Source organism: Sapajus apella, unplaced genomic scaffold, assembly GCF_009761245.1.
Source record: "Sapajus apella isolate SASKATOON/1434 unplaced genomic scaffold, GSC_monkey_1.0 scaffold14, whole genome shotgun sequence".
Taxonomy (NCBI): domain Eukaryota; kingdom Metazoa; phylum Chordata; class Mammalia; order Primates; family Cebidae; genus Sapajus; species Sapajus apella.
The window spans coordinates 10,848,724-10,868,640 of NW_022436954.1; the positions used below are offsets into that span (position 1 = coordinate 10,848,724).

The following is a 19,917-nucleotide window of genomic DNA, read 5'->3' on the forward strand; positions in this document are numbered from 1 at the left end:
TGTGTACTATTTATGGGAACCTACAATCTTTTCTGATTGTGGGTTATCTTTAATGAGAAAAGGAATTTTGCACAGAAATTTAAGGTTATTAATAGTGCATTGTAATTATAAAAAAATGAATGAAGTCAGAGAGAGATCCTAGAAATATCGACTCTAGAATTTTTGAAACAGAAAGAGCAAAACACAGTAGTTAAGGGGGGTGATACAAATTGGAAAAAAAAAGGGATAGTTAAGCTTTCCAAATGTATCAAACAGATAAAGGGAAATAGGATTGAAAAAAATGATTAGGTTTGGAAGATTGAGGGTAACTGATAGCTTTTGATAACACAATTTCCTTTGACTACAGAGCATGAAATTATGTATTATAAGGGTTGAGAAATTAGAATTAGTAAATGCAGGCATAGAGAAGAGAGCTACGGTTTCACTCAATACACTACAGTCTGTCATATTTTCTGTTATAACATCTGCATCTCTGTTCTTCCCTAATTTCTACTTCCCTATCTCTAGATATCTCTTAGTCCCTCCCACTCCATCCATCACATTCTGTATTCATTGCCACATTCTATCTCATTAATAATTGAGCAAACTCAGTCCATATACCCTCAACATAGATATGAAGAGGGAGAGTAAATGAGAGGATTGGAAATAGCAAGACAGGGAAATGGAAGCAATTTTTGTTCCTTGCTGACTCTTTTGGTTCATGAACCTTTAAAGAGCATTCATAGACTTCCCTGTGGTTGATTTTCTGGACTCCTATAATGGAAAAAGGGGGAGACAAAAAATACAGCATCATAGCAAAGTAGGTCCATTAAATATTAAGTTATAAAATAAAATCGTAATTATAAATTAAAGCACTAACTTTGATGACAAGGAGTTTATATGTGAATTATTTCTTCACATACATAAAGTGCTGATACGGTGTTATTATTTGGTTTGTTGTCATTTTATTTTAAGTAAGGACAAATTCCTTGAGTGCTCTGCATGCCCTTCATTTTTTGGTAAGATAATTAGGTAGCAACCACAGTTGAGAACACAGGTTGGAGGAGAGGACATTGTTTTTCCTAATTTAATTCCATTATTGGGGGCAGCGTGGCACTTGGGGGTAGATTCTGCATGTTATTCAGAGTCTTCAGATTGCTGTTGATCTTTTGGATCACATGAAGTAGAAGTTAAATTCACATCTTCTTTATATGAATTTGAGGAAGCTGAAGTATTTGGTTGCACATCTTGTTCCGAATCTAGATGGGACAAATAGGCTAAACATGTGTCTTGTACTGAGCTTTGGCCCGAAGAAGAATGGAAATCTGGCTTCACGTCTTCTGACTGTAGGTCCCCTGAGGTTTGCCCTATACATTTTATGTCCCCTGGTTTGATGTCTCTAGTATACACGTCTCCTTTCTGTGTAACTCTGGATCGAAGGTCGTGTTGGTCTTTATCTTGACCATCTTCCCATTCTAGGTTAAGTTGGGCTGTGGTGTGCTGGGCTTGGACTTCTTGGTATAGAGCTTTCTGCTTTAGGGCTTCTTTCTCTAACAGATCTTGTGTTTGCCAGGACTGCATTGCAAATTGCCATTCTCGTGCTTTGTAATATTTGTCTCTCCAGCCTTGAGTTCTCCAGTCATTGGATTGACAGTCTTGGGTTGTCCAGTCTGTAGATTGCTTTTGTGGATATTGCCAGAATTGGTATTGCTGTATTTGAGATTCTGAATCTTGGCATAACTGCTTTGGCATTTTCTCCACTTGAGCTTGCTGTCCTTCAGGTTGAACACTTTGGTACCATCCTTTTGGGGATTTCTTCTCTTGGGCCTGCTGGTCTTCAGCTTGCTGATCCTTGGTTTGCTTCTTTGAATGTTGCTCCTTATCAGTCTGCTGGTCTTTAACTTGCTCATCTTTAGATTGTCCTTCTGGGTATTGTTCCCCTTTGGCTTGCCGATCTTCAGCTTGCTGATCTGGGAGTTGCTCTGTGGTTTGATTAAGCTGAGCTTGCTTATCTATGGAGTGCCTCTTTGGGGATAGCCAGTCTTTGATTTGCTGATCTAAGGATTTCCGCTTTGGAGATTGCCAGCCTTTGCTTTGCTGATCCAAGGAATGCCTCTTTGGGGATTGCTGGCCTTTGGTTTGCATGTATAAGGAATATCTCCTTATGTATTGCAAGCCTTTGGTTTGCTGGTTTAAGGAATGCCGTCTTGAGGATTTTCTTCTATGGAGTTCCTCCTCAGCTTTCCATTCTTTGGTTTCTTCCATAACTTCTGATCTAATATCTTGATATGACATTTGTAAATTTTGCTGATTTTGAGGGTGAATGTTTTCTGGTTGAAGATCTGGGGGTTGCTGAAGTAGGCGTTGTATTTTAGGGACCTGCACAATATGGGATGTTGAGGCTTCAGGTAATATGGCTTGTTCTGATACGGCTTGGGATAGCATGTCTTGGGAAGGTATGTCTTGGGGTGACACATTGTGGGATAGTGTGTCTTGAGATAATATAGATAGGGATTGCATGTCTTTTGATGCCATGTCATGAAGCAGCATATCTTGGGATAGTATGCCTTGAGGGGACAGGTCATTAGCTGTCAGATTATAAGACTGTTTGACATCGGATGATGTAGACTTGGCTAGTGTAGATTGTTCTGACAGGCCTTGTACTGGTAGAGCTTGGGATGGTAAGTCCTCAGGTGACAGATCTTGGAGTTTTAGTACAGAATGGGATGTCACTTGGAGTGACACAGCTTGGTTCTCCATCAACTGGGTTTCCATTTGGGAGGGTTGTACCATAGCAGATTGTAGATCTTCATCTGTCATTTGTTTAAATGTAGAGTCTGGCTGAATGGGCATTTCTTCCTCTGAAAATTTAGGAGCTGAAAGGACACTTTGCTTTTGTTCATCTGTCACAGATCTCCTATATTTATTATCTGGTTGGGAGACTAAAGGACTTCTAGAGAGTCTTAACTTGAAGAAAGCATAGCCTCCAAAGAAAACAGGCTGTGCATTTGTTGTTGAATCATCACTGGAAAACTCTTCTTGAAGAACAAATTGTAATTGAGCATTTTCTTCTGGGGCAGGTTGTTCACTATTTTGAGTAACATCCAAAGGCAAGAAAAACAGAACCTATAAAACCAATGGTGAGGGTAATTAATACGACAGAATCATTGCTGATGACTTTTTTTGTTTTCCAAGTTACTTTTCATCTCTGACTTAAGACAGTATATAGGAAATAACACCTAAATGAGAAGGCAGAAAACAATTACCAGACCTGCCTTTACCATCAACTCATTGGTATTATTTTAGAAGTCATCACCTTGTAGTTTTTCAAATGTTGAACAGAGGAATTTGATTAAGATTGCCTCAAAAATTCCTCCCACACTTAATATTACAAAGCTTCTGAGATATTTTATATCATCTAGTCAATATTAATATATGCATGCTTAATCTATAATGGTTTATTGATCACCTAGATGAACTACATCCTGGGGATCAAAGACAATTAGATGTAGGTTTTTCCCTTAAGGTCCCTTAAAGTGTATATGATGTACATATAATTCCCTTGCAATTATATGTACATCAACATATAAACAGATAATAGTAATACAATTTAGCAAATACCATTACATAAATAAATACTTAGTATCTTAACAGCTGAATAGGAATTGCTCAGGCAGAGAAGGTAAGATGAAATAAGACAGGAGTCGGAATCCAGGCAGAAGAAACAGTGAAAATAGCGGGTACAAAGACACAAGATTGTAATATATTGTGGTGTGATGGCAGTTGGTAAGCAGTTAAATATTACTGATATTAGATGGTACCATATTAGATGGTATGCTAGGCTAGGAAATTTGGACTTTCATTTACAAACAAGAGAAATCTATTGGAGTTTTTTAAACAGCTAAGTGACAGCATCTGATACAATCTTCAATGCTTCCTATTAATTGTCATGTTGATATTATAATTTTTAGGAAGCTGTTATTACAGCACAACCTGCTGCTTTTTATTCTGACTCCATGAATTACATCTTTCTGAGGTTATTCATGGAGTCAAAAGAGTCTATTTGATGAGGTGGATCAGAACTCAGTGATTAAGTGAATTAATTATGCTTGCCTAGTTGGTTGGTAACAAGTCTAGATTGAGAATCTACATATTCTCTTACATAAGACACTGTCATTTCCCACTCTCCTAATTAGTTTTTCACACCTATATTTCATCCCTATTGAAGGACTATCTGTGTGAATATAAATTGTACTTTGGGAGAGATTTTTATATTTCTACTAATCCTCACACTTTTGTTTCATACAAATTTTATTTTATTCCTTTATTTAAAAAGAGTTTTGAAAGAATGAATTACAGTTTCTCTGTTTATTCAAGCTCTTAAGTGCTATGATTTTAAATTTCATCATCATTAATGAGAACTCAGTGATTACTAAATGCTAGACAAGTTTCCAAAGTCATCAAGGAATTGTTATGACATCCCTATGAAGTTATTATCCTTCTTTTACAATTGAGGAAACTGAGGTTCAGAGATTTTAAATAACCAGACCAGTATCATAGAGCTGTTTACCTGCGAAGGATTTAAACGCTGCAGTTGAATCGAAGATCCTGTGCTTTCCTATCTGATCTATGCTTCCTGTATTAATAACTTCACTTTCTCCTTAACTTGAAGGTGGCTATGACTAACGACCATATGAAATAATACTTTTAAGCACAGAAACTGGCACGGAGAACTTTTCCTGTAAATGTAGAATTCATTTTCTCTTTCCTTTTCTCGAGATCAAGATACATATTTTATTATTTTTGAATCCTCTGTTGTACTTTGCACATTACTATGCTATTAGCAGATTAAAGATCTGTATTCACTGAATTCAATTGAACAGTTACTTAGTGTGAGTAACTTATTTTAATATTGTTTCTAAAGGGCCTCAAACAGGGTTTGTACTCCCCTCTAGTTGTATAATATACAGATAATACAGTAAAGATAAAAGCATGAGATGAAAATGACAAAAGCCAATACCCATTTATGATTTAAAAAATATTCACCCAGTAATGGAGGAAATGAGGGACAAAAATACTATCATGCATATGGAAAAAATAGCAAAAAATGCAGAAGTAAATTCCTCCTTATCAATATTTATGTTAAGTATAAAGGGATTAATTTATCCAGTCAAAACACAGACATTAGCTGAATGAATTAAGAAAAAGTGAACATGATCCAACAACATCCTATGTAGAAGAGACTTACTTTATATTCAAAGGCACAAACAGGTTAAAAGTGAAATGATGGGAGAAAGTTATTTTATGCAAATGCAACAAAAAGAGACCTGAGAGTCAATACTAATATCAGGTAAAAAAGACTTTAAAAAGTTATGAGGGACAAAGAAGGACTTTACCAATAAAAGTTTCAATAGAGCATGAATATATAAAAATTATAAACATTTACACACTTAAAAACAGACCCTCAAAATATATGAAGCTAACTTGACAGAACTGAAGGGAGAAATAGGCAGTTTTACAATAATAACTAGAGACTTCAATAACACCTTTTTAACAATGGGTAGAACAACCAGACAGATGATAAGCAAGAAAACAGATGATCTGAACAACAGTATAAACCAAGTAGACTTAATAGACATAAATGGAGCACTCCAACTAACAATGTCAGAATACACATTATTCTTGAGTGTACCTGGGACATTCTCTAGGGTAGACTAGTCAGGCCACACACAAAAAAATGTCTCAATAGATTTAAAAGATAGACATTATGCAAAGCATTTTCTCTGATCACAACAGGGTAAAGTTAGAAATCAATAACAAGTAAAATAGAAAAAAAATCATAAATATATGGACATTAAATAGTACACTTTTAAACAACCAGTGGGTCAAAGGAGCAATCACAAAAAATTAGAAAACGCTTTGATATGAAGGCAAGTAAAAACAAAATATAGCAAAGCTTAGGAGATGTAGTGAAATCAGTGCTAAGAGGGAAATTTGTAGCTGTAAATGTCTATGTTAAGAAATAAGATCTCAAATCAATAAGCTAAATTTATACCACAAAGACCTAGGAAAGGAAGAGCAAACTAAATCCAAAGCTAGGGAAAGAAAGAAAGAAGATAATAAAGGTTAGGGCAGAAATAACCAAAATAGACAATAGAAAAAGAATAGATGGCTGCATAATATTCCATGGTGTATATGTGCCACATTTTCCCTATCCAGTCTATCGTCGATGGGCATTTGGGTTGGTTCCAGGTCTTTGCTATTGTAAACAGTGCTGCAATGAACATTCGTGTGCATGTGTCCTTATAGTAGAATGATTTGTAATCCTTTGGATATATACCCAGTAATGGGATTGCTGGGTCAAATGGAATTTCTATTTCTAGGTCCTTGAGGAATCGCCACACTATCTTCCACAATGGTTGAACTAATTTACACTCCCACCAATGAGAACACATGGACACAGGGAGGGGAGCACTACACACTGGGGTCAGTTGGGGGGAAATAGGGGAGGGACGGTGGGGGGTGGGGAGCTGGGGAGAGATAGCAAGGGGAGAAATGCCAGATGCAGGTGATGGGGAGGAAGGCAGCAAATCACACTGCCACGTGTGTACCTATGCAACGATGTTGCATGTTCTTCACATGTACCCCAAAGCCTAAAATGCAATAAAATAAATAAATGGGGGGAAAAAAAAGAAAAAGAATAGAGAAAATCAATGAACCCAAATGTTGATTCTTTGAGTATGAAATTTTAGAAAGTCAAAACCAATCTTGGTGATGAGAGCATTGACTGAAAATGGGTTCCAGTGAACCTTTAGGGGTGATAGGAATGCACTATACCTTGATTGTGATGGTAGTTAAACATAGGTACATTTTGTTGTTTACAAATCATACTTCTATAAAGTTCATGTAAAAAAAAGAGAGAGAAATGAAAACTCCATGAATCACAAGGCTTGTACTAGTATTTTGGGACTTAGCAAGCAGGCTCTGGAGACATACTACGGGGGTCAGAATCCTTATGTTATATGATACTGGAGAGGTTATTTAGCCTCTTTGTGCCTTACTTCCTTCATATGTAAAATAAAGATGTTATAATAGTTTTGTTAAGATTAAGCTGGCGCTCAGTGATTATAACAGTGAGTGACATAGTCAGAATTCAGTAAATACAAACTGTAACAATTATTATAAATATATGTAGTATCGGTATTAATGGTTTGTTTTCCCCCTACTTCTTTTCTGGTGGTAGAACTGTGTCACACATCTTATGATCCAAGAACACACACCCCATGTCACAGTAATTTGGGCTCCTATTAAGTCTGATATTACATATTTTTGGCAGGGATATAAGGAGCTATGTCTGAACAGAGATGACTGAGTATATAGCAGATAGGACAAGAAAGGAAAGCATAGTTGTTTCAAATGGTGGGGTGAGCATCAGCCTTAAGATTGTCCCTTTCTGACCTTCCTAAAGTTAGATGTTTTAGTTCAGCATCTGAGCATGCTGCTCTTCCTACTAATAAACCCAACATCATTGTGTGCAGTATCCCAAAGGAATCTGTTCGCTTAATAACATGGAACACACCTCATCTGACTGCGTCCAGCACTTGCTTCTAAACGATGCAATAGTCACAGAGATGCTGAGCTCTGCTATGCTGATGATCAGTAAGATTGACAAAATTCCCTGCAAATAATGAGAAGAAATAAATGACATTTGAAATGAGAGCTGTTATTTTAAATATATAAGCTGAAAACACTTTAGACTCTATCACCAAGTATGGGAAAACCATATTTTAGATGATTCTGTAGCCATCAGACATTGCACAATTTTCATCTTATATCTTTCTGATAAGGCAGAGATAACAAACTCCAAAGTCCCTGGGAGCTGTGCAACCATCTTGAACTAAACAGGGAGAAAATTGAGAGTAAAAGTATTCGTAGGAGGCATCCATTACTCAGTTCCAGCCAATTGTTGTCATGTGGGAACATGGGTACCATGATGCCTATTTTGTTTGTTTTTCCCTAAATAGACTGGATATACATACTTTTTGAGTTGAAATTTTCCAGTTATGTGTTCACCTGTGTGAGCCAAATAAAACATATACGCAGGCTAAATGTAGCCCAGAGATTGCCCTTTTGCTCATTTTGCTTTAAGGTAATGTTTGGATTGAGAAGCAACATGGTACCATATGATGCCTCAAAAGCTTAAAATATGAAGACAGAAAGATCTGGGTTAAAGTGGGTTCAAGGTCACACTTAACCTTGAACAAATAACTGTGTGTTTGTGAATCTTGGTTTCCCTGCAATACACCCAGGATCTTATATATTCAATATTTGTTGGTAAAACTAAAATGTATGCAGACCCTACTCCATGCAATTTACTGACATTTTCCATTGAGCAAGGTATACCTGGTCTTGGATTTTGTGGAACTTACATCACTGTAAGGGAGGCAGACAATAACAAGTAATTAGATAATTATCTACTTAACTAAGTTATGATAAATGCTGTGAAGAAGGACTGGGAGCTCTGTGCTACTATAATGGGGGATCTATGCAGATATGAGAGTAGAGCCGTAGTCAGGGAGAACTTTCTTAAAGAAGTGGTACTTCAGTTGAGATTTAAGTATGAGGCTGAGTTAATTGTGTAACTGGCCTGGGGGACCATTCAAAGTAGGAAGACGCTAATCCTATGATCATCTTGGGGCAGTGGCTGCTTGACACATTAAGGGATTCTAGAAAGTGGCTGGAGTGTGGAGGAAGCAGGATAAAGTCCTGGAATAACGTTGGAAAGCTGGGTAGGATAGGTATTACAGTTTGGTAAGGCCCTTTAGATTTGGGTCTTAATCATCACATGTTTTACAGAAAGCCATTAAGTAATTGCTCTGATTTACATTTTTAAGTAATTACTCTGGTCACAGAAGAGACAATAGATTGGTCTTCAGGACAGGGGTCAGCCCAAGAGATGTCTAAAGCCCACTGTTCTGGCTCTTTTAGCTTATGATGTTTGGGTTACAACAAGAAATTGTTAAGCTGTGTAAGTGAGAACTAGGAAGAGAGAGTTCATGGTTCTGTAGTCACATAACCAATCTTGCAAGACCTATCCATGGAGGACAGGAAATAGCAGAATTTCATATATCTGGAGATTTAACCCTTTCAGTATATACTATTTCTTCCTGATATATACCAACATAATGAACAACAGTATGCTCCTGTCCATTCAGAAATGAGCAAGAATTATAAGGTTGTATCATGTTTTGGGCCAAGTTAGGAGCGGGTTTATTGCTGATGTTGTTTTCTGGCTTTTTTTAGTAATCTATCATGAGTCCAATTTTAGAATTTATCTCAGAAAACATGAGAGGATCCCTAGAATCATTTCACCGAGTGATTGTGAGGATTAAATAAAACCTTGTATTCAGGAACTAACTTCTCATTTCTTTTATCGAGGAAGACCATTTTCTGTGATTCTACTTTATTTCCCTTCTAACAGGTTCAAATATTCTTAAAATTATAGAACCCAAGCATTTAAGATATAGCTGGTAGGAATAAAATAAAACCCAAGGACTTGATGAGGGAACTAGAGGGAAAGGCCTATTGGAGTCACTGACATGGTTAAAAATAATGTCATTGATTACTTGTTAGATAAATACTTTAAATTGTACCAACAATTGCATTTCCCAGTAAAAAGATCTCTCATCTGCTTTAATGAATAAAATGGTTGCAATTATGTGAAATAACATATGTCTTAAACTTCTTAAAATCCTTACTTTATTCAATGGCTTCTAAATACCTTCTCCTACTGTATTTTGATCTTATTGTTATTGAAAAAACTTTTAGATCATTTTGTTCATTACTGCTGAAAAGGTAAAATTTAATTCAATCCATGTCAATAATAATTGTATTAGCTAAACCTATTGACTATTTAACTGTGCAGGGTACTGTTTTAATTTAAGCAAGCTTCACAACAACCCATGGGGTCAGCGTTCTTATTATGTTCATTTTCCACATGAGGAAAACCGAAGCTTAGAGAGAATACAATATTAGGCCAAGGTGACAAGCGTATGTGACAGGATTCAAGTCCAGAAAACATGGCTCCTTAATGATTGCAACAATAATTCCACAATACCCTTCCCTATCATCAGTTCAAATGCTGACACAATTTCAGTTAATAAAATAAAAATAAATGAATCATTGTATCACCAACACTGTTCAGATAAGATTTTACAGATTCATCATGAAAAGTAAGATCACTTACAATGAAAAGAGTTCTACCTAAAACACATGTTTCTTCAAGGGAAGGTGTCTGGCAGTACTTGTCTTCATGTCTGTAGCTGAGTATGGTGAAAGTAATCCCAGTTATCGCAACCAAGGAACTGATAACATTCATGGCCATGACACCTTGACCCTGAAAGGTAGTTAAAAAATAAATAAATAAATAAAATCTAAACCAAAGCCAAAATACCTTGAAAGAAATTCTTAGTGCTTTTATCTTTCCAGATACTGCTCAGGGAAGAGTTGTTCCATCAGATCAGTATGACTGTAAGGCTTAATACACTAAATTCTGACTCATTAAAGTCAGAAGACACACCAAGTTTTAGAATGGGCCAAGGATACTCTATGGCTAATGCTAGAGAAAATGTTCATTTTATCCCAGTGCACCTTCTTTCATAACCTGGAAGCAGTACAGTGTGTTAGCAAATATCTTGGCTTGCAAATGAAATCTCATTTCAAGTCCAGGTTTCACTAGGACCCTATGCAAGCAACCTAATTTTTCAGAATCTCAATTTCTGCCTTTAAAAATGTGAATGTGTCACCTAACTTTTAGGTTAGTATCCATTCATTCATTTATTTCATAAATATTTAATGCACACCAAATACGTATGATTACTGCATTAGGGCCTAGAGACACGAAAATGAACAAGAGAGGTGACATCCTGCAATAATGTGGTTTACAGTACTTCCCTGGGAGAATTCAAGCCATAACCAACAAAATCATTAATGTATTTAAAGATGTTAACCTGTTTGAACTGGAGTTTAAAGGTATTCTAAATGGGTTCTTTCTTGAACTCAGTGTTTAAATAAAAAAATTTCAGACTGACCCACCTAATTGCATTTATTCATTTCTATTTTTTGTGGGGGTATGGGTGGGTGGGGTATGTATATCCAAGTTCCTTTAATGAAAGGGGGTCATTCGATTTGTTCCTTCATACCCACTCCCAGGACTGATACTGCTCTTTTTTAAAAAAAGAAAGAAAGAAAGAAAAGCCTCACATTTCCATTCATCAGGTATTTGTGGTACCTTTATTGTGCTATGACTACGGTGGTGGAAAATACAATGATGCATTTACAGAGCCAATCCTTTCTGGAACAGTCTGTGGCTTCGTGTGGCAAACCTTGGAAGTGTACTTGTGACTTAATGTTTACCCCAATCCCAGGTTTTTATTGCAAACAGGCACTTTGGCAGCAAATCCACAGGAGCATATTGATAGGCCCTCTCTCTCTTGGTCTTTAGTTCCCTTGTTTCCTCAAGGCTGTATTTTGGCTCCCACAGGACATTTAATAGAGTAAGATCTCTAGATAATCAATCCTTCATGTGTATTGGGCTTTACAAAGAACATACCCAGCCTAGTCTCTTCTGATTCTCATTATAAATTATGTGATATAGGAAGGACCCTTGTTTTTTTTTTCCCATTTATTTATTTTATTGCATTTTAGGTTTTGGGGTACATGTGAAGAACATGCAAAATTGTTGCATAGGAACACACGTGGCAGTGTGATTTGCTGCCTTCCTCCCCATCACCTACATCTGGCATTTCTCCCCCTGCTATCCCTCCCCAGCTCCCCACCCCCCACCGTCCCTCCCCAATTTCCCCCCAACTGACCCCAGTGTGTAGTGCTCCCCTCCCTAGGAAGGACACTTGTTATCCCATTTTACAGATAAATGGAATTCAGTAAGTAAGTGTCTGTGAGCAGTTACTTCCACATTTTGTGGAAGAGCTGTGATGAAAAGCCAGGTCTTCCGATGCCTGGTTCAGCATCCTGCCCCCATCATTTCTCCATTTGCATAGCTCTCAGTGAGTCAGGAGTAGGTTTTCCTTACCAATAGTCTATTTCTCAGCTCTGGAAGGAAGTCAATACAGGGAGAACAGCATTTGGGGCTTTATCTGCATTGTCTGCATAATTTCCTTAAGCAGGGATGGGAGCATTTATCCCCCCTCTCCTCAGAAAGTCTCTATTGCTTGTAACTATCCCTAAAGGAAATTAGCAGAAGACCATAAGAACAGAGTTAAACTGGCTTTCAGAGAAGGCCCACATCCCCAGGACCTTAAACAAGATCAGAGTCGTTCGAAAGAAGTATGAACATTTAAGCATCATCATGCCTTTAATAAGTAATATCTTATTAAATCCTCAAAATAACCCTTAGAAGTAGGTACTTTTCCCTTCAGGTTAAGACAGAAGTGAGTGGTAGCCTTGGTTCAATCCTAGAACAATCCAGTATCAATGCCCAGATTTTCTTCTTCTAGACCTTGTTTAGGCTCTAAAGAAACACTTCGGTTAGTATTGGAGACAGGTCTAGGATTGGGAGGAAGAATTACTGAGATCTTAGGATTGGTTTTGGTTAGAGCAAGGTTTCTCAACAATGGTACTATAGACTTTTTTTGTCGGATAATTTTTGTGTGTGATGGAGGCCGTCCTGTGCATTTTACATGCTTAGATGTGTCCCTGGCCTCTAGTCACTAGTTGCCAGTAGCACCAGTTGTGAAGACCAAAAATGGGATCTTCAGATATTGTCCAATATTTTCTGGATCCTGGGGGTGAGGGGCAGGGAATTACTCCTCATAATGAACATCGAATTAGAGGGATGCCAAATGGTTTCCAATAAGCAACTCTTTTAGTTTACTTGACCAGGGAAATGGGAACCAGTGTAAGAATATCAGGCAAATAATGGCACTGGCAAATAGAAATGATCTAAACTGCAACTTGGATGCATACAGATTTTCCTGAGAGGTAACTATTACTAAACACTTTATACATAAAGATGATATAAAGCAAATAGAATATTTCAAATTACATAAAGTCACAAAAGTGACTCACCTGAGTTTTTGATTTCTCTTCGACTGCTGTGAGGTACCCTGTAACCATAAACTGTTAAGAAGACGAGAGACAAAAGTTAACAGGTGATGTGCTTGACCACCTTGCAATATAATTTCCCTTGGATTCACAAACTATCTGTTTGCAAATCTCCAAGACCATCCAGTTTTTCCACCTGAGCATCAGGGAGTAGCGAGGGTCAGCATAGATAAGGTAGGTTGGAAGAAACATTGTGCTGGGTTTGCTCAGCACTGAACAAGCGCTCTCTGCCAGGGTCAACTGGGACAAGAAGGCCCTTCTAAGATCCAGAGGAGATGGCTCAGATGTTGGGTCCAGCTGGGGCTCCAAAAACAGATTTCCTAAGCTCTGGGCCTTGAAGAGAAGAGGAGGAACTGTGCCTGTTCTGAGCAGGTGAAGGGAGACTTTCTCAGGGAGGATCCCTCTGAAGGCTGATAATGGGGGCTTATATCTAGTGTGGTTATAACAGTCACTCATTTCCCATAAGTGTAGAGCCTAGTGCCACCTCAGGAAAAGGAGAACTCTGTCACTGCATGCGGAGCCCCTTCCTTTTTTAATGTTCTGAGGATGGGAACCTCCTCTGTGGGAACTGGCGTTGGACCTTGGGAACATCTGGGTCTTATGGTCCAAGGATCTGCAGCTGACTTGCGGAGATCAGAAAGATACCATTGATACCTCCCTCCACTTGATTCCCCACACTGGACTGCCAAGTCCTATCAACTCTACCTCCAAGTCACTCAGGCTCTCCATCTCTAGCTCCATTGCCGCCACGCTAGTTCAGGGAAACTCTTTCCTCTTCGGCATGATTGCAGCCTCCTCTCATTGGATTCCTCTAGGATTGCTGTTATCATTGAATTTTCTCACTCAAAAAACACAATCATACTTCAACAAGTCTTCAAATGGCACTATCCTCTTTATAAATTTTCAGTGGATTTCCCATGCTTTCACACTGAAGTTCCATGTTCTTCATATGACAATAGGAGTTGGCATGACCTGGGTACAGTCTACCTTTATAGCCTCATTTTATGCCATCATGATAGACTCATTGGTCTTCTTTTGGTTACTCTTTCCCACACCAAGCCCTTGACTCATGGTTTATCTTTGCCAGGGAATGCTTTCCTTCCATTTTGCCCGGTGAGCCACTATGTGCAAAGCACTTTCCTTACCTCTGAAGTCAGGTGAGTCCTCTATGAAACCCTCACATGGCACCTGCAATTCTTCTCTTAGAGTACTTATTACAAGTATAGGGACAAGTATTTGGGGTTACTTTTGACTTTTTCATGTCTAGTCTCCCAGTTAAATGACAAACTGTCTAAATCTAAAAACAATTTACCACTTCAATCAGAGAGGGACTGTTTTCCTCAGTCTCAGTCTCAGCAACTAGGATGCTATTGAAGACATGGTATGTGCTCAGTAAATATCTTTAAAGTGAAAAGTAGAGTTTCAAAAACAGCAGGCCAGAACTTCATTTTAATTCTCACATGCAGATTACACAGTCACACTGGGAAAATTCTGTTGTAATACGAGGAAGTGAGGGGTTGGTCTGTTTGATATTCTACAGTATGGCATATATAGTTTGAAAATCATATTGAATACTACATTATTTATATTGGGAAAATGAAAACTCTGCTGGTTGTTTCTGAAATGCACATTATAGAAAAGGCATGAAGTATTTCTGATTATCAAAAGAAACTGGATTTTTAATAGTCAGTGATAGTGGTCTAATTTATTCATTATTTTACCTATTTGTTCATTGATTGGTTGATTCATTCATTCATTCATGCATACTATGCCTCAAGCGTGATTCTAGGTTTTCAGAATATAACAACTAAAACAGACAGTGATATTGCTGTCTTCTCAGGAGTTTATGTTAGGAGAAGCTCTAATGAGTCTGCGCTTGAATATTATGGCAAAAAATTAGGAATCCAGGCTGTGGGGACTAGATAGAAAGAGCACTGACTAAGAATAGTATTTATGGATACATCACTACCTAGATGAGTGGCACTCATAAAATTGTCTCTGGGGCTAAGAAGGAGGATGAGCGATAATCATCTTAAAATTCTCCTTAAGGTTTCAGCGTCTGTGATTGCATGAACACTAGCTACATGTGTTTAAGTTATTCTCAACTTTTGAGCTCAGCTTCCTTATTTGCAAAGGAGAAAGTATGATATTTGCCCATCTTGTGTCCCACATTGGTAATGAGAAGCAAATGTCTTACTATACGCACAATGGTTTTGGAAACTTTTAAGCACCCAAGAGTAGTTATTACAATACTGATGGTAGTGCAATGACCGAATGGAGTTGCTTCTTTTGCCTTGAAGTGAACTGCCATTTTTGGTCTCCTGGAGGGCCATATTTATGGAATTCATTACCCTAGGACATGAACCAGTTCAAATCTGTCATTATAGCAATTTCTCAAAAGCTTCTAATCGACAGTACTCACAATAAGTGCTCCCCAAAATGGATATCCTGAGAGGAGAACAAGGGGAAGTCTTTGGGAGAAATGGATGTAATTAAGCACAAATATTGTTCCAAGGCCCACAATGATTAGAGCAAGGAGGATCTGGGTAGCCTGTGAGGAGAGAAATGAGTACATGAGGTTACCAGTATCCAAGCATCTTTGGGCCACCCCAGGTCCCTGAGGGTTTGCCTCCATGGCAGACTTTTCAATCTATCCAAATGCCTTCCTTTCACATTTGTCAATCATTCTCAGATTAAGAGACTCAGTTCAATGTGTTTCCTTCCCCACTTTGCTTGCCTGGATCCTTCAGGTTCAAATCCTTCACTCTTATTCTTTATTATTTTCTGTCTTCCCTGGTGTTACCAATTAATCTTATATTGGACATATTTTGAGTACATGTCCGACTATCCCCAGATTATAAGCTTCTTGAGTACAGGGACTACAAAGTATTCACCTTTGTGTTTTTTCCCTTCTGTCTCTCCAGTATTCCATTATTATCCTAACAACCCCTACCCCCGCATTTTCCAGCACTCAGTATAGGCTTTTGGAATTGGGGCTCATCCCAGTTGTCTAAAAGTTTAAAATGTTTGCTGACTTATTGTGGAAAACCTGAGATGAGCTTGCATTTCACCTCCTCTTCATCCAAGGACCCGGGTAGGGATGAGAATGACCTGGTGGGCCTATCAGCTTGTAGGAGTCTACAGGGAAAAGAACAGCAGCAGCGGCTCTTCTCAGGGCAAAATTTCTCTGTCAGTCTAGGTTTTGTCCCCAGGCCACATCTCTGGGCCATGACACCCCAAGTAATGATTTTTGCTGTTGTACAAAGTATGGGGGTTGTGCATACAGCTCTCCCCTGGGTGCATTAATGATGAAAAACATTTTGTATGTCTTATCATTTGGTTCACAATGAAGCTTTCAATATGGTTTTTGAAGCACTCCCAATTCCTTTAAGAGCACAAAGTAGAAGTCAAACCTCTCCACTTATGGTTTTTTACCTTCATGGGAGGTGCCACCATACTCTGAGTTCACTTCCTCAGTGAGATATTTCAAAAAGTTATACTAGTTTATTGCTTCCCCTCTGTTGGGATTCAAAGATCAGTACTAATTCCTCATGAAAGGTGAAGGGGGAAAAGTAGAATTAACTCCCTCCCTGAAAATCACTGGACAGAGGTATCTCTGCAGACATATATGAATAAATAAACTTCTTTTCTCCCCTTTGGGAGGTCCATTGATTGGAGAGGACTTACCCCCAACACTCTTGGCTCTCCTTTCAGAAAGTCCAGCAGAGAGCTGTGAGGTCTGTAGGGAAATGCAGTCAATACAGTTTCGTTTGGTTGTATAGTGATGACATGAGTTGCCTTTTTGTCCTGGGATGTTGACTCCATGATTCAATGGCAGAACTCTAGTAAAAGAAAGAGTGAGCAAACATTGCAGCCCAAATCATGGTCTACCTCACCACCAGAGTGACATGGAGCCCTTGGAAATGAGCCCTTAGTGATCACTCTACTTAGTAGTAGAACCACAGAATCAGAGTTGAGTCACAAAGTTTTAGAATTCTAGAGCATGCCCAGCCCTCCATCTTCCTGGTGAAAAGTACCATATCCAGAAGACTTACTCTCTTGTGAAATTGGTTGCAAACATATGGTAAACACAAAATAGGTGGTATATACAAAACCAGTCCTTACACATATGTTCATAGTTATAAAGAAACTAAAAGTTATGGGATATCCCTATGTGATGGGAACTGTAGAAGGTGTTTTGTTTGTTTTGACATGCACTAACATTTATTCCTTTAACAGTTCTACAATGCTGAAAGTGAGGAACAGCAAGTTTATGTCCCCCAAAGACATACGGGACAGGGGAGGGGGCAAACTCAACTTGACCTGTCTGCAAAATCTATGTTTTTTAAACTCAATCATGCTCTGCCCTCCTTCGAAAGGAGTTTCTCACCTTTACTTGATTAATTTTCCAACTTACTGTTAAACCATATTCCTTTGTATTACAAAAATCAGCAGTTAACTTTGAATCTCTATTTTTCCATCTTTTTTGAAGTATATTTGACAAATAAAAATTATATATATTTGGGGGTACTACATGTTTTGATATACATAAACACTCCAAAATGATTACCACAATCCAGCTAATTAACATATCCATCACAACACATGGTTATTTTTTTGTTTTTGTAGTAAGAACAATTAACAATTCTTTGCATTTTCAAATTAAAAAAAATATCAGTAGTAAAGGTGCTATAGGACCAGATGTAGTTGCCGCTTTATAATAGAGAATATTTTAGCTTTCAGAAAGATAAGCAAAACTAATTATAGTCAAATCCTTCCCGATTTGAACTACACAAATACTAATTAAAACAACAAAAACTGCCTTTAGGAATCTTGCTTTCCGTATTGATCCTTTACATTCCTAAATTCATTATAATTTCAACTATGAGATCATGAAGGTAAATTGTTTCATAAAACTAAAACCAATGTATACAAATAATAACTTGAGTATTTCCTGGTTTGCAGCAACCATGGATAGCAGGTGTCTCAAAATTATCACTGATGTCATTTGAACTCAATAATTCTTTGTTGTAGAAAGTTATATATATATTTTAAACTCTGCTTCTCTTCAAGTTTATTTAGGAAACCTCATATGCTTAGAGAGTGCAAAGTTAAACTGCAGCCACACTGGAATTTCCATAATTGCCCAAGAAATCGAGTTCAATGCAGAGGCCCACACAGAACATATTACACAAAGAACAGACAAGATAATTGCAGCAATGACTGGGAAGAAAGAATATGCCCATGTGGTACAAAGTGCAGGGGAGATGATCTGAATTACAAAATTGTGCTATAGATCAAAATAGACTTAATACCCAAACAAACAGACATTAATTACATTATTCTTTTTAGCGTGAGCAACATTTGGCTCCAAGCTAGAGGCAGAAAACATGCCACTCAGAGATGGATTATCTGTAACTTATTAAGAAGACTAAGATGTCTTCATTGACTCCTACCCTGAAATTACAGAAGAGAACATAGTTTATGTGCCAACGACTAAATATTTTTATTTTATTTATTTATTTAAAATAAATAAATCCAAGACTATATGTAGTCTATTTTTATTTATTTATTTTGAGCAATGGAGTTTCATTCTTTTTTTTCCCCCATTTATTTATTTTATTGCATTTTAGGTTTTGGGGTACATGTAAAGAACATGCAAAATTGTTGCATAGGAACACACGTGGCAGTGTGATTTGCTGCCTTCCTCCCCATCACTTACATCTGGCATTTCTCCCCTTGCTATCTCTCCCCAGCTTCCCACCCCACACCGTCCCTCCCCTATTTCCCCCCAACTGACCCCAGTGTGTAGTGCTCCCCTCCCTGTGTCCATGTGTTCTCATTGTTCAACACCCGCCTACGAGTGAGAACATGCGGTGTTTGATCTTCTGCTCTTCTGTCAGTTTGCTGAGAATGATGGTTTCCAGGTTCATCCATGTCCCTACAAAGGACCCAAACTCATTGTTTTTGATGGCTGCATAATATTCCATGGTGTATATGTGCCACATTTTCCCTATCCAGTCTATCGTCGATGGGCATTTGGGTTGGTTCCAGGTCTTTGCTATTGTAAACAGTGCTGCAATGAACATTCGTGTGCACGTGTCCTTATAGTAGAACGATTTGTAATCCTTTGGATATATACCCAGTAATGGGATTGCTGGGTCAAATGGAATTTCTATTTCTAGGTCCTTGAGGAATCGCCACACTGTCTTCCACAATGGTTGAACTAATTTACACTCCCACCAACAGTGTAAAAGTGTTCCTATTTCTCCACATCCTCTCCAGCATCTCCTGTCTCCAGAGTTTTTAATGATTGCCATTCTAACTGGCGTGAGATGGTATCTCAATGTAGTTTTGATTTGCATTTCTCTGATGACCAGTGATGATGAGCATTTTTTCATATGTTTGTTGGCCTCACGTATGTCTTCTTTTGTAAAGTGTCTGTTCATATCCTTTGCCCACTTTTGAATGGGCTTGTTAGTTTTTTTCTTGTAAATCTGTTTTAGTTCTTTGTAAATTTTGGATATCAGCCCTTTGTCAGATGGGTAAACTGCAAAAATTTTTTTCCCAATCTGTTGGTTGCCGATTCACTCTAATGATTGTTTCTTTTGCTGTGCAGAAGCTGTGGAGTTTGATTAGGTCCCATTTGTCTATTTTCGCTTTTGTTGTCAATGCTTTTGGTGTTTTGGTCATGAAGTCCTTGCCTATGCCTACGTCCTGAATGGTTTTGCCTAGATTTTCTTCTAGAGTTTTTATGGTGTTAGGTCTTATGTTTAAGTCTTTAATCCATCTGGAGTTAATTTTAGTGTAAGGTGT

General features: G+C 37.9%; 1 protein-coding gene across 1 annotated transcript; it reads right to left on the reverse strand.

Annotated features, from left to right (window-relative positions):
• Positions 1–708: 708 nt before the first annotated feature.
• MS4A14 (membrane spanning 4-domains A14) lies at positions 709–18,670 on the reverse strand. The gene is given in 7 exon segments (XM_032283287.1): positions 709–1,667; positions 1,669–3,105; positions 7,559–7,657; positions 10,226–10,375; positions 13,066–13,116; positions 15,524–15,652; positions 16,789–18,670. Coding segments are annotated over 7 exon segments (2,142 nt in total). The 5' UTR covers positions 16,927–18,670; the 3' UTR covers positions 709–1,529.
• Between the last annotated feature and the right edge of the window lie 1,247 nt (positions 18,671–19,917).